The sequence below is a fragment of the Thunnus albacares genome, chromosome 23 (genome assembly GCF_914725855.1).
Source record: "Thunnus albacares chromosome 23, fThuAlb1.1, whole genome shotgun sequence".
Lineage (NCBI taxonomy): Eukaryota > Metazoa > Chordata > Actinopteri > Scombriformes > Scombridae > Thunnus > Thunnus albacares.
The window spans coordinates 4,112,847-4,129,231 of NC_058128.1; the positions used below are offsets into that span (position 1 = coordinate 4,112,847).

General features: G+C 39.7%; 1 protein-coding gene across 1 annotated transcript; it reads right to left on the reverse strand.

The window, feature by feature from the left end:
* Nucleotides 1-2,590: 2,590 nt before the first annotated feature.
* On the reverse strand, nt 2,591-14,463 carry LOC122975623 (proline and serine-rich protein 2). Its single transcript, XM_044344148.1, has 5 exons — nt 14,314-14,463; nt 12,312-12,501; nt 7,331-7,622; nt 4,183-6,916; nt 2,591-4,051 (listed from the first exon to the last, which is right to left on the reverse strand). The coding sequence occupies exons 2-4, from the start codon at nt 12,423-12,425 to the stop codon at nt 5,403-5,405; spliced, it is 1,920 nt and encodes a 639-aa protein (XP_044200083.1). The 5' UTR covers nt 12,426-12,501; nt 14,314-14,463; the 3' UTR covers nt 2,591-4,051; nt 4,183-5,402.
* Between the last annotated feature and the right edge of the window lie 1,922 nt (nt 14,464-16,385).

Sequence of the window (16,385 nt, forward strand, 5' to 3'; positions counted from 1 at the left end):
ACAAGCAGTTTATAAGTGATATCGTAATTATGACCGGATGGCGCTAAACAGTGGAACATGAGTGACAGACTGTTGTTGCCACGGCGCAGCAGAACAGCAGCAGCTTCTCAAAAATCAACAGCGACACACACACACACGGAATCAACTGACCTGCATCTCTGAGCACTGATGGACACCTGAGTGTAAATATTCTTCATTTTTTTCCAACTTCTATCCCGCTAGATGTTTTATTTCAAAATCAGGAGCATCTAAGAGTTAGTTTTGAAGATATTTAGCTTGCTTTGATTTGGATTTTGTGTAGTGTAACGTGGTAAAAGCTTCTTTTTTTTTTCTTTTTTTTGAAAAATGGATAACTGTGTGCCTGAAAGTCTTCCTTAGTGATGACAGTGACTTTATTATTTTAGATTCATTTTATCTGTTGAGCTTCTAGATGGATAAATATACTCTGTATTCTGCTGCATGGACCTTTTTCTGCACAGCTCTTAGTCACACTCTGTGTTGTAGTAAAGCGTCCGACAGTGACTCTAATTTAGTTTGTCTGTGTCAATTAAACTTATTGTTCTTTCCTGCAAGCAAAATAAAATTAAAAAAAAAAAAAAAAAAAGTGTCTTGGCTCCTGACAGATGAAAATTACCACAATAAATGTGTGATGACGATCGCCGTTTGCCCTACTTGAAAAGCCTGTAAATGAGGTCAGTCGTGTGTTTTGTGGCGATTGCGTGTGTGAGAGGGTGCGCCTGTTTGTCGAGGTCTAATTACAAGGCAGCAAACATAAGTATTTCCTCATTTCCTGCCAGCTCTCTCCTCTAAACACTGCATATGTAGAACATAACTAACGCACGCTGAGGGGGGGGACGCTCATTAAGAGAAACAATGGTGGAACAGTGCGTCAATCATCTTCAGACACACCCACAAGATGCCCTCGTACGCTCAAACACACACACACACTCACACTCTGGACGTCACAGTCATCGACTCGCGCTCTTCAGGAAAGAAAGTCTCAGTGTTGAAATCTTATGTAACCGTCTGCAGTCCAGACAGTTCGCCTCTGTGTTGCTGCTGTTCCAACACACAAGTAGCCCAATGTGGAATATGGAGCAGGTTAGAAAAACAAAACCTAAAATCCTGTTTCACGATAAAAACGAGAGCTGAGAAATCCTCAAAGAGGACGTATTCTGCACATTTCCACTACATATATATATTTACATGCTGGGGCTCTACTGGAATATCTTTGCATCATTTCCAGTTAAAAACTCCTTATTTATCTTCTACTGGCTCTTCATGCAGCCCCTCAGTTCAGCCTCTGTCTGAAACAGGCCGTTTTAGCTCCTGTCTCTTTAAGGGCCCGCTCCCAACTCTGTTGTGATTGGTCAGCTTCCAGAAGCATAAACCATGAAACAAACAATAGCAGCAGGATTTTACTATTTTCTCTTGTTCTTTATCAAAATGTCAACTGCTCAAATACATCCGTACATGTTTGAGCCAAAATCTGATGAGAAATATGAGTGGACAATGTGAAAAACATGTTGGAAAAACCTTTGCAAACAAAGCTCCTCTAATCTTAACTCTCTACCAGGAGACCAATAAACATATTGTCCAACATTTTAGAATCTGTTTTTCATAGGTTGAGTTGTACGACACATTAAAACCACTTTAACGGTTTACAGACTAGTTGTGACGTCTCAAGTCTTGCTCGTAGCTTCACGTCCTGAACTGAGGTCGAAGGTGATCACAGAGAAAGTTTCCTCCTCCAGCAGATAACTGTGAAAACAGCCTTCTAGTGTCAAAAACGGACACACTGAAGCTCAAACATCCACATGATGTAACAATAAACAAAATACATGTTTTTGAGTGGAAGGAGACCTTGTTTGTTTTGAGGATACGTGTTAAAATAAATATGTAATGTTTTGAAAAAGGAGGGAAATAGTGTGGTGAGTCTGACTCTTAGAGGAAAAAAAAGGTGGAAAAAAACTGCCCAAACTCTGACCTTTGACCTTGCAGCTTCCTGCACAGAGAACGGGAGCTCCATTTAAACCAAACAGCAGCTCCCACAGCTTGAGACTGAAGGACTTTAAAGTGCCGCAGACGGCTGCTAGACGCTCCAACTGACTCATTCAAAAAGCCTCAACTTCTCTCTAGAAATACGAAGTCAATCATCTTTTTCAACAAGTCATTATGGTCTCAATCACTAAATTCAGGCCCTCTAATAAGTGCGCTGGTGGTCATTTTGTAAATTATTGCTCCGTTAATAAGATTTGAAGACTTATAGTAGCTGTGATGTCTGCCATGTGGGCGTTGATTGACAGTTGGCTCACCTGCTGCTCTCCTCAGCTCCCGGACTCACACTGAGTCAGACTATTGTTGCACTATTTCACTCAGTTTAATGTTACTTGATCACGACACCCGCCCTCTTAGCACAATTTGGCTAAAACGGATTATCCCCTTTAAGTTAGTGGACCATCACGCCACCTCTTCACCTTTAAAACTCTCCGGTCAGGTGAAATATTCCACAGACGTGGCCAATCATTGAGCAGCACCTGTTGGTTCTTTACATTCCAGAGTTAATCAAAGAAAAACAATTAGAGAGAGGTGACATTATTCTGTTTTAATGATTGACAACAATTCAACATTAGATACTTTAAGCCGAGTATATACAACACGTAATGTGGACATTTTAAAAAGTCAGAAAGTGTATCAGGCTGTTGTTCTGTAGCAGCAACTCTCAGATGGCTGATCTTCCCATTTTACCGCACATGGATGCACTAGGGTTTTTTTTTTATCCTGGTTGTGTGCAGATCTGTACACTTTACAGAAACAATTTCCTGATTAAGTAGATTGTTTTATACAGAATGGAGTTATTAACTGTATGTATGCACCATTAGATACTTCAAAATAACTGTAGCTGAACTACAGGGAACCGGAGTCTGTAAACAAAATTCATAAGAATGTTCACACAGGAGAAAGTACTCTCTGCGAAACAAAATATACTTCAAATGATACTGTAGGTGAACTACAGAGGCCAGAGTCTGTTTAAAACACACAAGTAAACTTACATACATACACACAAACATACATACATACAGATACATACATGCTTATGCCACTACAACAGTTAAATAACACGCTTGCAAATGCCAGAAACAGCAAAGTTATCAACAACAGTTTGAAAAAAAACACACAAGTGACCCAGGATATATTTCTAAACTCTGCGGTTTTAGTGCTTGTGTTTTGTACAATGCCACGTGCTCGCCCATCCCTAAAAGAGCAGTTTAAAAGTATTCCCTCTGCGTAGTAAAAAAGTAAAAAGTCCTACCCACAAACCCATTCCACAGTCTGTGGTTTCGTGTGGGAGGTTTGTCCGTGGAGTAAAAATATCCTCTAGCTCAGCTTCACATCTTCCAAGAAACCTGGGCTGTTTTTACTGCAACTTCTGCACTATTGTTATTCCAGGACATCAGATTTAATGGAATCAGTGCAGACATTTGTTTCCTAAACAGTTAAAAAAAAAGGGGGGGGGAGCACTCTGTGTGGATCCTCTATTGCTCACAAGATAAGATTAGACAGAAGATAAAGCTCTTTACAATATAGTTCTGCACATTTCAGAAATAAAAAAATCAAGAAAAGAGAGAAAAGTGCGTTCAACTTTGTTCTTGCGCTAACAGAAATAAACACACTCACTCACTGCTGACTAAAATGCCCAAAGTTGGTTAATAAACCAGTGAAAACAAAAAAAGTTACCATGTAACAGGGGTGATAAAGACTTCACAGCCTGTGTATGAACATTAATTCCACTTTGCTGACAGCTGCAAGAAGGAAAGTGACACCGCAAAACAAATAATATAACTTAAACTGAATAGAGAAACAATAACAGTGGAGGTCTGAGTATGTGGTGAGGGTCAGTTTTCAGTTTTTAATCTTCAAACAATTTGGATTTTTTTTTTTTTTTTTACCCCTTGTTTTTTTCATTTTCTGATCTAAGTTTATAGGAGCTCATTTACTGTAAATTGTGGTGGTAATTGAATACATGCATTTTCACCAGGGCCACATTAACCTGGTAGGAGGACGTGGGGCAAAATTTTGGTAAACTCTTCTTTACTTGAAGAGTTTACCAACTTTTATGTAAACAGTGTCACGGCTCTTGTCAATCAGATGTAATTGTCTTTTCACCAGGGCCACATTAACCTGGTAGGAGGACGTGGGGCAAAATTTAGTGTTGGGCCCCTACTGACCCCCCCCCCCCCCCCCCTCCCAGCGTCCCCCACTCTCTTTGCATTGATCCACCAACTACACATGGCCATATATTGCCATAAATTACCCAGAGCCCCAAAAACAATCCTATTCCGTACTACTAACCTGCCCCAAGTTTGCAGTGTGTCAGATAGTTTCTGGCAACTGGATTACATTTATTTAAAATAATAATGGTATTAAAACTAGATTTTGACTCAGGGCCTTGCCACAAGATAAGGCCTAAAAATTAGATAAAAATTAAGGAGAGACCTTAAGGCCCTTATCATTTCAATTTATATTGTGCTTTTGCATAAAACCAAACAAATTTGCCACAAAATTACCACAAACTAGCTGCCACATAACATACTTGGGGCTTTTGGGGCCCTGGAGGTTCGGGGGCACAAGATCAGTTGTTGGCTTTGACTGGTTGCTAATCCAGCCTTAATTTTTTTTTTTACATAAAAGCAAAATATAAAATACCACTAAAAATCTATTTAAGGTTTAATCAGGGCCCCCTTTCCAAAGAGCATCTTAAGGCGAGGAGTATCTTAGTCCCCCTGCAGTTTATTTTGACTCAATCACGTAGCCAAACGTGTATTAATCCATGGTTGAAAATAGTGCCCAACAAATGCACTATTTCTTCCTCTTTGAGTAATGTTTGCTAAAACCACAGTGACCAGCTGGTTTAGGCAGTTACTGAGCCTTTTTTTAAGATGAGATTGTATACAGTACCAGTCAAAAGCTTGGACACACTGATTGTACTGATCTACAGTAGGTAGTTTATCTTCAGTAGGAACTGGTGGGCTTAGGAGAGCCACCGACAGGGTAGGAAAGTCAGAAAGTGTCAAGAGATTTTAGTCTTTTCATGGGATTTGTTGACAATCTCTGTTGATATGTCCAGCCTCATTCTTTAAGGTGTTGCAGTTCATCTGTCAAAACTGTCATTGAGACAGTGTCGAATGATCAGCAGCTGCACTAACATATTTATTTGTTTTTTTATGACCAGGAAGTGAGAACTGGCTGTGCAGGTCTATCATATTCCTCTGTAAAAGCAGGTGTCTCTTCAACCACACCTCACACATGGGAAATGTCTAGCATACCACTTCCACCGGCAGGCACACACAAGAGATTCAGGCTTGACAGGCGGAGACTGAAGAATACATTTCCAGAGTTTATCAAGACTCTTTCAGCAGCCCCAGTTTCCTCAACGCCTCCCTGCGCGATTCGTCCGTTGCCCCCCGTCCAGAAAACTGCACGGTGATGCCTTGGGGACGAAACATGTAGCTGGTCCTCCGCTTGTGATCAGGGGACAAGCCTCGCGACGTTGCTTTCTGGGCAGTTACAGCACCGTAGTCAGAATGCCGACGAGGTCTCGGGGCTGGGGTCGGGGCTGGAGCTTTCGAAGTCCTTGCCGGACTGTGTGAAGGGTGATTTAGCCCGGTGGAAGGGTTGATGGTTCGACTCTTTCCTCCATAACTGTTAAGCTCAGTGGGTAGCGGATCTGATTTGGCGGGCAAGGTTTGACTCTTGCTGATATGGGAGCTGAGGATGTCAGGAAGGTCGCTCCGGGTCACGGCCGGAGGAGCAGGGGTCATGATTTTGGTCTTTCCTCCGTAAAGGTTGAACTCGCTGGGGTTAGCCATAGCAGGTGGGAGGACTTTGGGTTCATGGCTAGTTGGCGAGGTTGCAGGTTCGCTCCTGGAGGAAACAGAAGGGTTTACAACGATGGATTTCCCTCCGTAGCTGTTAAATTCCAACAAGGTGACCTCAGGCGGAGGGGGGAAGGATGCCTTGTCTTCAAAAGGAGGTGGATAGTAGCTGCTCTGTGTGACTGCTGGAGGCGGGGGGCTTGGTTGGGGATTTCTATCTTCATGGTTCCTGAGAGAATCTGTCCGTAGAATCTCTGGTTTTCTGTCAACATGAATCTGGCTCTGAGGTGGTGTCGTGACTTTGGCTTCTGGCAATTTGGTGCTGGTGTCTGTTGGTTGGGGACCACTGGCCTCTAGAGGTTTGGCACTGGCTGGCACTGCACCTGTGAGTGGTTCCAGTGAGGTGCTGTCAGAGATGCCCAGAAGCGACGTACCCCCGGACATGGCTCGGTTCCTGCTCAGGCCCAGCTTGGACAGGGCCTCCATCCTGGATTTATCTGGTGTGGGGTCCCTGAAGGAAACGCTGCGAGTGGGAATATTTCGAGCCTTCTGCTCTGCAGCCTGCTGAGGATCATCCTGCAGCAGAGGGTGTGATGTTCCCGATAGGTTTGCCAACATCTGTGCTCGCCTCTCATGGATGTTCACATTAGCCAGCGACTGGTTCTGGTGCTCTTTGTTGCCATGTATCACACTGATGTTTGCAGGGAATCGGGTAGGCTTGGCAGAGGTAGGAGGACCATGCTTACTGGGAAGATCGGCACTGTAGCTTGGTGGCTTTTCGGAATCCAGGCTGCGACGGCGAAGTTGTGAGGAAGGATTGAAGTTAGAGGTTCCACCCGCCTGGTTCTCAGCTATCTTCTGGGCAATGAGGACCGGGGTGGGGATACAACCCGGAGGGTGGTAGGAGGAGTGATTGTCTGTCGGCCCATAGCTACCACTTGGTAAGGGAGGGTTGTACTCTGAAGGCAAGTTGTCCATTGGATCACGCCTCGGCTTTATCTCAAAGTGGCTGTCAGGGGTCTGCATCATACTCTGAAAATCTGGGAGACAGAAATTTCAAAGTGAAAATCTAGTAAACTCTACAAGCTTCAGTACCTTCCAATGCTGTAGCTACCTTTGAGGACACTGGGATCATGTCCTTGATAGTTTTCTTTAGGGGATTTGTGTGCTTTAGCAGCTAGTTTACAGGCTTGATTCCAGTATTTTTAGACTCAGTATACAGTATTTAAATGACTACCTTTAATAAAGGATTCAGTATTTCTCCACCAGCGTTTTATTCTTGGCCAGTGAGAAGAGGGCTTTGAAACAGCATTTAGACTTTTATGCTGGGAAATAAAAATGAAACACTATATTTTACAGGTCTTTATTTTCTAATAATTTCCTAGAAAGTGAAGAATATATCTGTAATCTTCTGGCTACCTCACTGCGAACAAGAACCAACTGAAGTATGCTACCTGGGGGACTGATGATTGACCCCTTGGTCTGCACCAGGTCCGGTTCTGGTTGGACCAAGTCTATAATATCCTGGTCTTTCGGCTGGAAGGAGGACATGATCTCCCCTGGCTTGGGACTCGAGGTCGGGGCTCCATCGATCTCTTCAACAGGATGGCTGTTTGCAGGGGGTTTCACCTGCCCAGGCCTCCGCTCATCCTCCACCAGACTCTCCTCCAACGAGTCGATGGTCTTCTCAAAAAATTGAAGGCACTCCTGCTCCTCCTGGCTCAGAAACAGCAGCGCATCTTCCTCCTGTCAAGGCCAAGAGACAGTAGGAAACGACTTGTTATGGTGTGTTTTCATTGTTTTTCCTTGTCTTTCAAAATTCAATCATATCACACAACTCTTCTCCAATACACCATGCTTTATTCACCAAACATTTTCGGCCATCTTGCCTTCATCAGGGTGCCGTCTGAGGTTATTTTTGATATACAGTTGACATTGATCAGTCATGTGACATGTGAATCACCACACCAAGTATACAAGACATGTTTTCAGAACCATTTTTAACTAAATTCAATATTTATAGAAAGTGAGGGAGAAGCCACATTGTTAGAATTCAGAAAAGGTTAGAATTTGCTGTTTTGTATTGAAAAATGGAGAGTCGAACCTTTTTACCTATTTATATTTCTCTTGTAAACCACTACATTGCCAGTTTTATTCCAGATAGTAACCTTTGTTTCATGTCATATCGGTCTGTTTCTCCCCTACATTTCCTGCCTATTTCTACACTGACAACTATCAAATGAGAGCAAAAATACCATGAAAAAAGCTGTTAAATCAAAATTTTAGGATGGGGTTGGTGGTGCATTTATGAGCTTAGTGTTTCTTTGCTACAGTCCTAGATAGTATCTATGGTGATTAATAGGTCACATATTAGGCGGTGGTTGGGGGGGGGGGGGGTTAATCTGCAATTATTTTCTAGTTGTTTAATCATTTAAAGTCATTTTTCAAGCAGAAATATCACACATTCACTGTTCCCACCTTGTCAAATGTGAGGATCTTGTTCTTTTCTGTTGTATATGATTGTAAATGGAATTTCTTGGGGTTTTGGACTGTTAGTTGAACAGAACAAGTAACTTGAAGACATCAACCTGAGCCTTAATAGGCCATGTAAAGGAAGCCAGACACCATGCTAATGAAGGCATGATTTCATGTTTTTTAACATAAGTTCTTGTCCTGATTTTCTTAATTTTGATGAAAAGATACTATCTTTAAATCATGGAGCTGACTTTCTCGTACAGTATTCATGTGTCAGCCCACAGAGTGAACACAGGCCTGTTTGTTCCTGCATCCCAACCCTCCAAACTTCTTTCCCACCCTATATTTAGCTCTAACGCCCCTCTCTTCTGTTGGAAGACTGGACTGACCCTCCCTCTTCACCTCTCCCCATCTCTGCTTTACCTCCACAGCTACCTGTCTTTCTTCACACAGTACTGCCACTGAAAAACAACACAATGGGCTATCCAGTAACAGCGCCCAGTGACTATTGATTCTGCTGCTCTGCTCTGAGGTCTTTTTCAGTCCTGATAAAGATCAAGTCCACCTATTTAAGCCCAACCACATGGCCTTAGGGAATAGGTAATCCCCTGTAACAATGTGTAATGGACCTAAAAATAAGCAGTTGTGGAAAATGGGCTGAAGTCATTTAAGTGGCGTAACCACAAAGAAAAACTACATTACAAGTAACAGTAGTACATGTAAAACTTAATGTGAGAAAGTAAAATCTGTCAATGCTAATGTTGTGTTTATGTTGTTGCTTTTTTGGGAAGTTTAAACTACAGCAATGCAGTGAGCAATTTGGGGGATTTTCATGCAGCTCTACTGGTTGGGAACACAATCTTTGAAACCCTTTAGATGATTTTGAGCTTGCAAGTTTTTATTCTAGACTTCGGGAACACGAGTTTGACAAACTAAAATAAAACAAGTGTAAATACTATTAATAATGAAACACCTCATAGTTGTTCTTATCTTTGTAAAATATCACAATCAGTTACTGTAACTGAAATCAAATGACCTTTTATCATTATCTTAATCTACTTAGATATGTTTAAAGGATAAACTGAATGATTAACTTATCAAATTAAGTTTGTTCAAAAACATTGACAGTCAATCAGCATTTTTTAATTAAAACTCTACAGAAAACATGCTTTCTTCTAGTTTTTATGCATGCACCTTACATATGTCACACAGCCAATGTTTGTTTAACCACAAGCAGAACAGAAATGTTTTTTTTAAGAGGTTTTTGGAGGAGTTACATGCCGCAACTATTTCTTGGCGAACAATAGCCGGGTTTGTGAATGTCTGCAGCTTCCCAAAGTCTTCTTGTCACAGTGACCAAAACCAAAACTTCAGGCCATCCAAACTGTAGTCGGAGACGCTGGCATGTACACTACTTTCTGCTAACAATACCACAATGCAGTGCCTCAGATTTTAAAGATGTGAAAATCACTGTCTCTACAACTGATGACGCAAAATAACGATAATAAGTTACTGTCTGAAATCTTGATTTGCTGCTTACTATTGAGTAAACTATTTAGTGTCTGTTACATAAGGAGGAGTGAATGAGGGAGTGATTTCAGACACAGTATGTGACTGAGTGAGTCACTGACTGAGTGATGAAGTTACACCATAAACTAGGTTTTGACCTCGTCTTGTTTACTTTGGACAGAGCCAGGCTAGCTGTTTTTATGCTAAGCTAAGCTAACCACATTCTGCAGCTCTGTACTTGATGCGCACACACGAGATTGATTTAAATCTTCTCATCTAACGCTTGGAAAGAAAGAGAATAAGTGTTGAACTATTAACTATTTTTTTGTCCGCCTGTTTTTCAGCAGAAAGAAGGAGTGAACACAACACTGACATATCATTAGCTTTTAAGTTGATATGTTGAACTTGTTAGCAAACAGTTGCTTATTTCCACATCCAGCAGTTACGGAGCAACATTATCATTCATTTGGAGTCGTGTTTCTGTCCACCTGGTGAATATAAGTTTACTCTCTACCGACTCCTGAGGGAAATATCTGGCTCTTTAGCTGCTAAATGCTCCACTATGTTCACCAGCTAGTCTACAGCTAACTGTGTCTGTTGCAGCCAGACAGCTAAACAATGAGCTGAAACTCACTATAAAGCTCTGTAAAGCTGACGGGAGCTGCAGAGTCACTGATAATTCTCTGTAGGTTCATCACTACAAGCCTTGACCAACACATTACACGCTGTTAGCTCGTACATTATTATTATAAAAATATTGATTATAGCTGATTTAATGCAATACATTTTAATAATTAGTATACTGAACCAACTATTCAGTGCTGGTTAAGTTATAATTGTGAGGCAACATTGAAATAACTTAAGTACAGTACTTAAGTAACTGGACCTCCAACCTCTGAAAATGAGTAAAATACACATTTTTTCACGCAAATGCACAATAGAGTGTCTGAAAATGAATAGTGTTTTGATCACACATTGTGTTTTGCAACCACAACACAACCACCACACTGAAGGAAGCTGCTTATTTAAGCTATTTCAAGGTGATGACCTTCAGCTCGCGGTTGACATGGCAAACATGGTTTGTTGCTGACACCGGTGCTACGAAAAGTGTCACAACAAGGTTATACTGAGAGCCTTTATTTTGCATTACACACATACAGACGCACAAAGACACCTGCAGCAACACCCGACTGAAACCAATACGAGATAAACACCTATGTGCTGGTTTCAGCTGGAGTGAATGATGTCTATTGTCGCCAAGCAGCTCAGGACCTAGAAAACTGCAGCTTAACCGGTCCGTCTGTTTTGTCTGTTGATAATAAATGTTATCCCCAAGGCATGCGAAGAGATTAAGTTGTTAAGCAGGTGTAATTTCTCAGCGTCCATGATGACCGGGTGCATTGTGTAAACACAGCACACACACACACAGCCTCAGTCAGGGTGAAGTACAGTTTGAATAATCAGCTGTTCATCTGATACGCTGAGTGCGTTCACGGTGTTTAAGAGGACAATAGAACAAGACTGTTCTATTCTCCAGTCGACAGAACCATTCTTCATCCTGTGATGGTGCAATTATATGAACCTGTGTCTCCTATATAATACCACTTTACCAGTTGTACTCCAGCGATGGCCATTATTTACTTATTATCTAAAAGAAACTTATAGGAATACTTCAACATTTTGGGAAATAAGCTTATTTGCTTTCTTGCCAAGAGATAGATGAAAACATAGATACCACTCTCTTATCTGGAGAATCTTTACAAAGTTCCTAGTTGTAACTTTCAGCTGACACATTCCTCTCTAAGGCTGTTTTGATAAAGACTTAAGAGGAAGGAAAAAAGTTTCAACAAGGAAAAACTGGGACGCCAAGAAAAATATTTGAATGGCAAAACCAGAACTTCCTCTTATGATATGATTCTGCAGCCACAACACTTCCCCCTTTTTCTTTAACCCAAAACTGGGTAAAAACTGACCCAATTGGGGTCTATGAGGGTACTCAGTCCTAGTTCAATATCGTGTTGAAGCTCTATGAAGCTGTAACTTAATTTTACCCAGTAGCCATGGGTAGTATAACATTGGGTCGCCAATCAAACCCAAGACAGTGTTACATTGACCCAGTGTGTTATTGTCTGTTGGGTTATTCACCTTAACTATACATAACACACATTGAAAGAAGATTTTATTGACTGATGGCTCTTAAACAGCTGTTACTTCTTTTTGTTTCTATCTTGACAATTTGTTTTTATTGTAAGTTTGTTTTGTCTTCCTTTGCAGGTTATTTCATTTATTATCCGGTCTTTATATTTGGCTTCTTTCGCTTTTTCTTGCTTTATAGATCAATGTGATTCTGTTTTAGAGCTCAAAGGATGTAAATTCAAAGCATCAACGTATATGGAAGATGTTTTTCCCTGTGAAATGATTGATTAACTTTGCTGGGTTTCAAATACTCACGCCTGGTCTGGAGTTTCGTCCGGCGCCACCGTTGACCCCGTAGTGGAGCTGAGGGTTGGCCTGCAGATGGACATCCATAGCGCGAGGTTCAGAGGTCAGGTGGCCTTTGGACATCTCGGCACTAGGACAAAACCAGAATCATATCTGGTCTCGCTCTGAAGAATCATCTAATCTTCTGTCCGACGAGAGTCTGGAGGCACAGAGGAGGGACGAGACGTCAAACTACACGATCCTGTCCAACATTCAGCTGACCTCAAGCGTAAAGAAAATAAACTGCTGGCTTTATAACAACCAAATGTCAACAGAGGGCTGGAAGTTGTAACTCTAAAGCTGTGGTGGAAGAAGCATCCAGATCATTTACTTAACTAGACTACCAGTACAGCAATATAAAAATACTCAACAAGATAAATCTGAGGAGTTGAGGGATGATTAATGAGGGAGGAAAGAAGAAAAAATAAAGTTCTGCTACAGAAATGCATATTAATTTTATGGATTTAAAAACAGTTATTCAAATAAAACCATCTGAGACATTTAGAGGAACATCTGAAATGTGACAAAGAGCCACAAGACACTGATTATTTGTATGAAAAGCCAAAAAGGTTGTGAACACTGGTTTAATCCCAATGCATTGTGTTGTATAAGCTTATCATATGTGTCATTTATGTGACATCTATAACTATATCTGTCAGATAAATCAGTCTGAAATGAGGTGGAAAATGCACATACTTGAAGTATAAATACCTCTAAATAAATACTCTTTACCTCAAAGAGGTCACAGAGCAACACACCTGATGGACCAGTTCACCTGGAACAGGTAGAGCTGCAGAACAGGCTCCCGAAGCCGAAACCATGAAGCTTTTTAGCCAACACATTCCTCTGTAATGCTGTTCTGATAAAGACTTAACACTAACAATGGGTTGACCCAGTGTTAGTGGTATTTTTGGGGGGGGTTATTCTCCCAAACTAATATGTGGTTATTTTAACTTAACAATATCTTTACATTTCTGGGTCATCAATTAAACCAAAAAAGGTCATTTTTGACAAAGGTCTAGTGTTATTTCTTATTTCTACTGGGTCATTAAACACAAAGCAGCAACGCAGGTATTTGACCCAGTGTTAGATACAACCAGCTGACCTTAAAATCCTCACAAATTCAAGCAAAAGATACACTCCTTTTTTTAAATCAACAATGAGTCACAAATAGTGACATAATATTGTGTATTTTTAGGATTTCTATGTTTTTTTCTTGTGAAACACTGGATAGTTAAACCTCTTCTGGCCTGTAAAAATATCCAAACTAAACAATCTGAGAAGGTAAAAAAAAAAAGAAATAACTCTCAGCTTGCTTGAGGTGCTCTCAGCTCACAGAAGTATGTTAATGACTTGAGTTAAAGGGTCAGAAACCAAACAGGTTGGAAAGAAACTGACTTAAGTCTTTAGACATTTAATGCTGCTGTGGGAAATAAGAAAATATAAACTGTTCCATCATTTACGCTACAGATATACTGTTGATTTTGTTGATTAATTTGCTTTTAAATTAATCAGAAAGATATTTGGTAAAGGTCCAATATACACACACACACACCCATTAATACTGTGTATTTACAGTGTACTGAAGAATACAGCACATATTTGTACTTTTTATATATTATTTATATTTTCCATATGAAGAAAAAACAGATGATGCAGGTTTTAAACATTTTGTCATAGATTCTTGAAGAAAACCAACATTCATCCATATATTTAGCTTTTTTCTGACTATATTACATTATATTTTTCAATGTATATAGTTTTCATGTATGTTTGACATACAGCAGAACTGAGATAATATGTAAAAGCACTATAACTTTACTCTAAGTAAATGCAGGAATATCACAAATAATTATAATATAGTGACTTTCAATTAACTGAAATAAATACAAGTCTCATAATCAACTTTACGGCTGAAAATTAATGCGAGTAAAATGAAACTTTCTACATATTTTTACTTAGGAGGACTTACCCAACAACTCCACAGATCGGTCATCTTAAAACCAACAACAGCTCAGTCGTTTTTTCCTTCAGAGACACAGAATCAAAAGAAATATTCTTGTAAAAGTCCAGCGTCTAACATGCGCTTTTGGAGAGCTCCCTGTGCGTAATGACTCCACCGCGGCTCTTTACGCGTAAGTTTAAGCCACGAAGTAACTCCGCCCACAGGCGTCAGGAGGGGCGCGTGCGCGTGTGTGTCACTGTGTGTGTGGTTTCATTCAGGTGTGTAAGTAAGGTTAGGGAGGTGACTGTAGTGACACATTGGAAAGCTATCCTACTCACACCCGCCTCAAATAGTTTCACTTCCTGATTTATGGTAACTCTGGATGACAGTGCAGGTCCATCTGTCGGTCCACCAACCTGTGCCCGGTAATATCTCAACAAATACCGGATGGATTGAAATTAAATTTAGTTAGTACAGAGGTATCCATGGTGCTCAGACGATGAGTCAGAATGGATTTTGCTGTTTCAAACAGGTTTATTTCCAAGTAGGTTTGCACATACAAGGAATTTGCCTTGTTGTTATAGAGCAAAACGGTCAAAATATACACAAAATTCAAGTAATCATAAATCCTATAAAAGAGAAATTTACAATAAAAATATGTAAAATATTCTCTGTCAAAATAGCTGTTACAATGTACAAAGTATTGTTCAGGAAAGCAGTGATCAGCAAATGTTCATAGTATAAACAATAACAACTATTCTCAACAACTATTGGATGGACGGCCATGAGATTTACAGTGGTGAAAGAAGCACTGAGATCTTTTACTTAAGTAAATACCACAGAAAATACATTCAAATCATACATAAGTATTAGCATTAAAATGTGCTTAAAGTAAAAGTATGTACAGTTTATAACCATTTCATTCATGTGTAATCTAATACAATCCAACACAACAGCTCTGCCATAAATTCTACTTTTATGAAGCTCATACATTTTTAGTTTTTGTTGACATTGTGAGAAAGGTGATAATTCTACTTTATGTTAGGTGGAACTAACTTTAACAACTTTAATCATTTTACCAGTGCTGTAATTTTATACTGATTTCAGAGTAATTTGCAGGTTTTCAGCGGTTAATTTTTTGGGCATTTTACAGAAAGGGTGGTGCAATTTAGTACAAATGATAAGAAAAACAGAAAAAAGAAGGCAATTTGCAAAACATTGTAATGAATTAGATTCCTAAGAATTTCTTAACTGACAGAAAATACTGTCAAACTACATATTAGTATATTAGATTCTTTCTTAAAACATCTATAATGAGCACATTTCCCATATACTACTAAATTACATAACTCTTTCAGGTAAATGTCCTCAGAATGAACATTTACACAGCAGATACTTTTAGGAAATCATTGAAAAAATGTCCTGGAAATTAGTAAAACAGTAAGGAATCTGTAAAAATTAAGTGTTACTGAGATTATTGACAGATGCTCACTCATTATAGCATTTTTAATCAACAACTTAATATGCTAATGACATACAAAACTACACACAAAATTACACACTGAAAACAAAGTATTTTCTGTGTAAAAAAATCTAATTTAGTGAGATTTTTTTGCTAATTAACAATTACATATGAACCCAAACATAATGAGTGGACACTTACCAACTAACTTTAACCAACATTTGTATGAAACTGCACCCTCCTCTCTGTAAAATGTCCTAAAAACTAACTGTTAAATACCTGAAAATCTCCAGAAAATTAGTATAAAATGAAGCACTACCACAACTTTATATACTATGAATAGTGTGTAACATTGTGTTTTCTGTGTAAAAATGCATCTTAAAAATAATTACAGCTGTCACATACATGTAGTGGAGTAAAAAATTGCAATACTTTCAAGTATTTCAAGTACAAGAAATTGTACCTTTTGTGCAGTACTTGTACGTGACTTTATACAGCAAATGTACTTAGTCACTGAGTACAGTCATGTTCCCCTCAAGATGGATTGTAATCACTGATCCCTTAACTTTCCATCTGGTGACATCATTAGGTCAAAGTGTGAATTTGACAAAAATAAAAACTAAAGACATTTCCATCA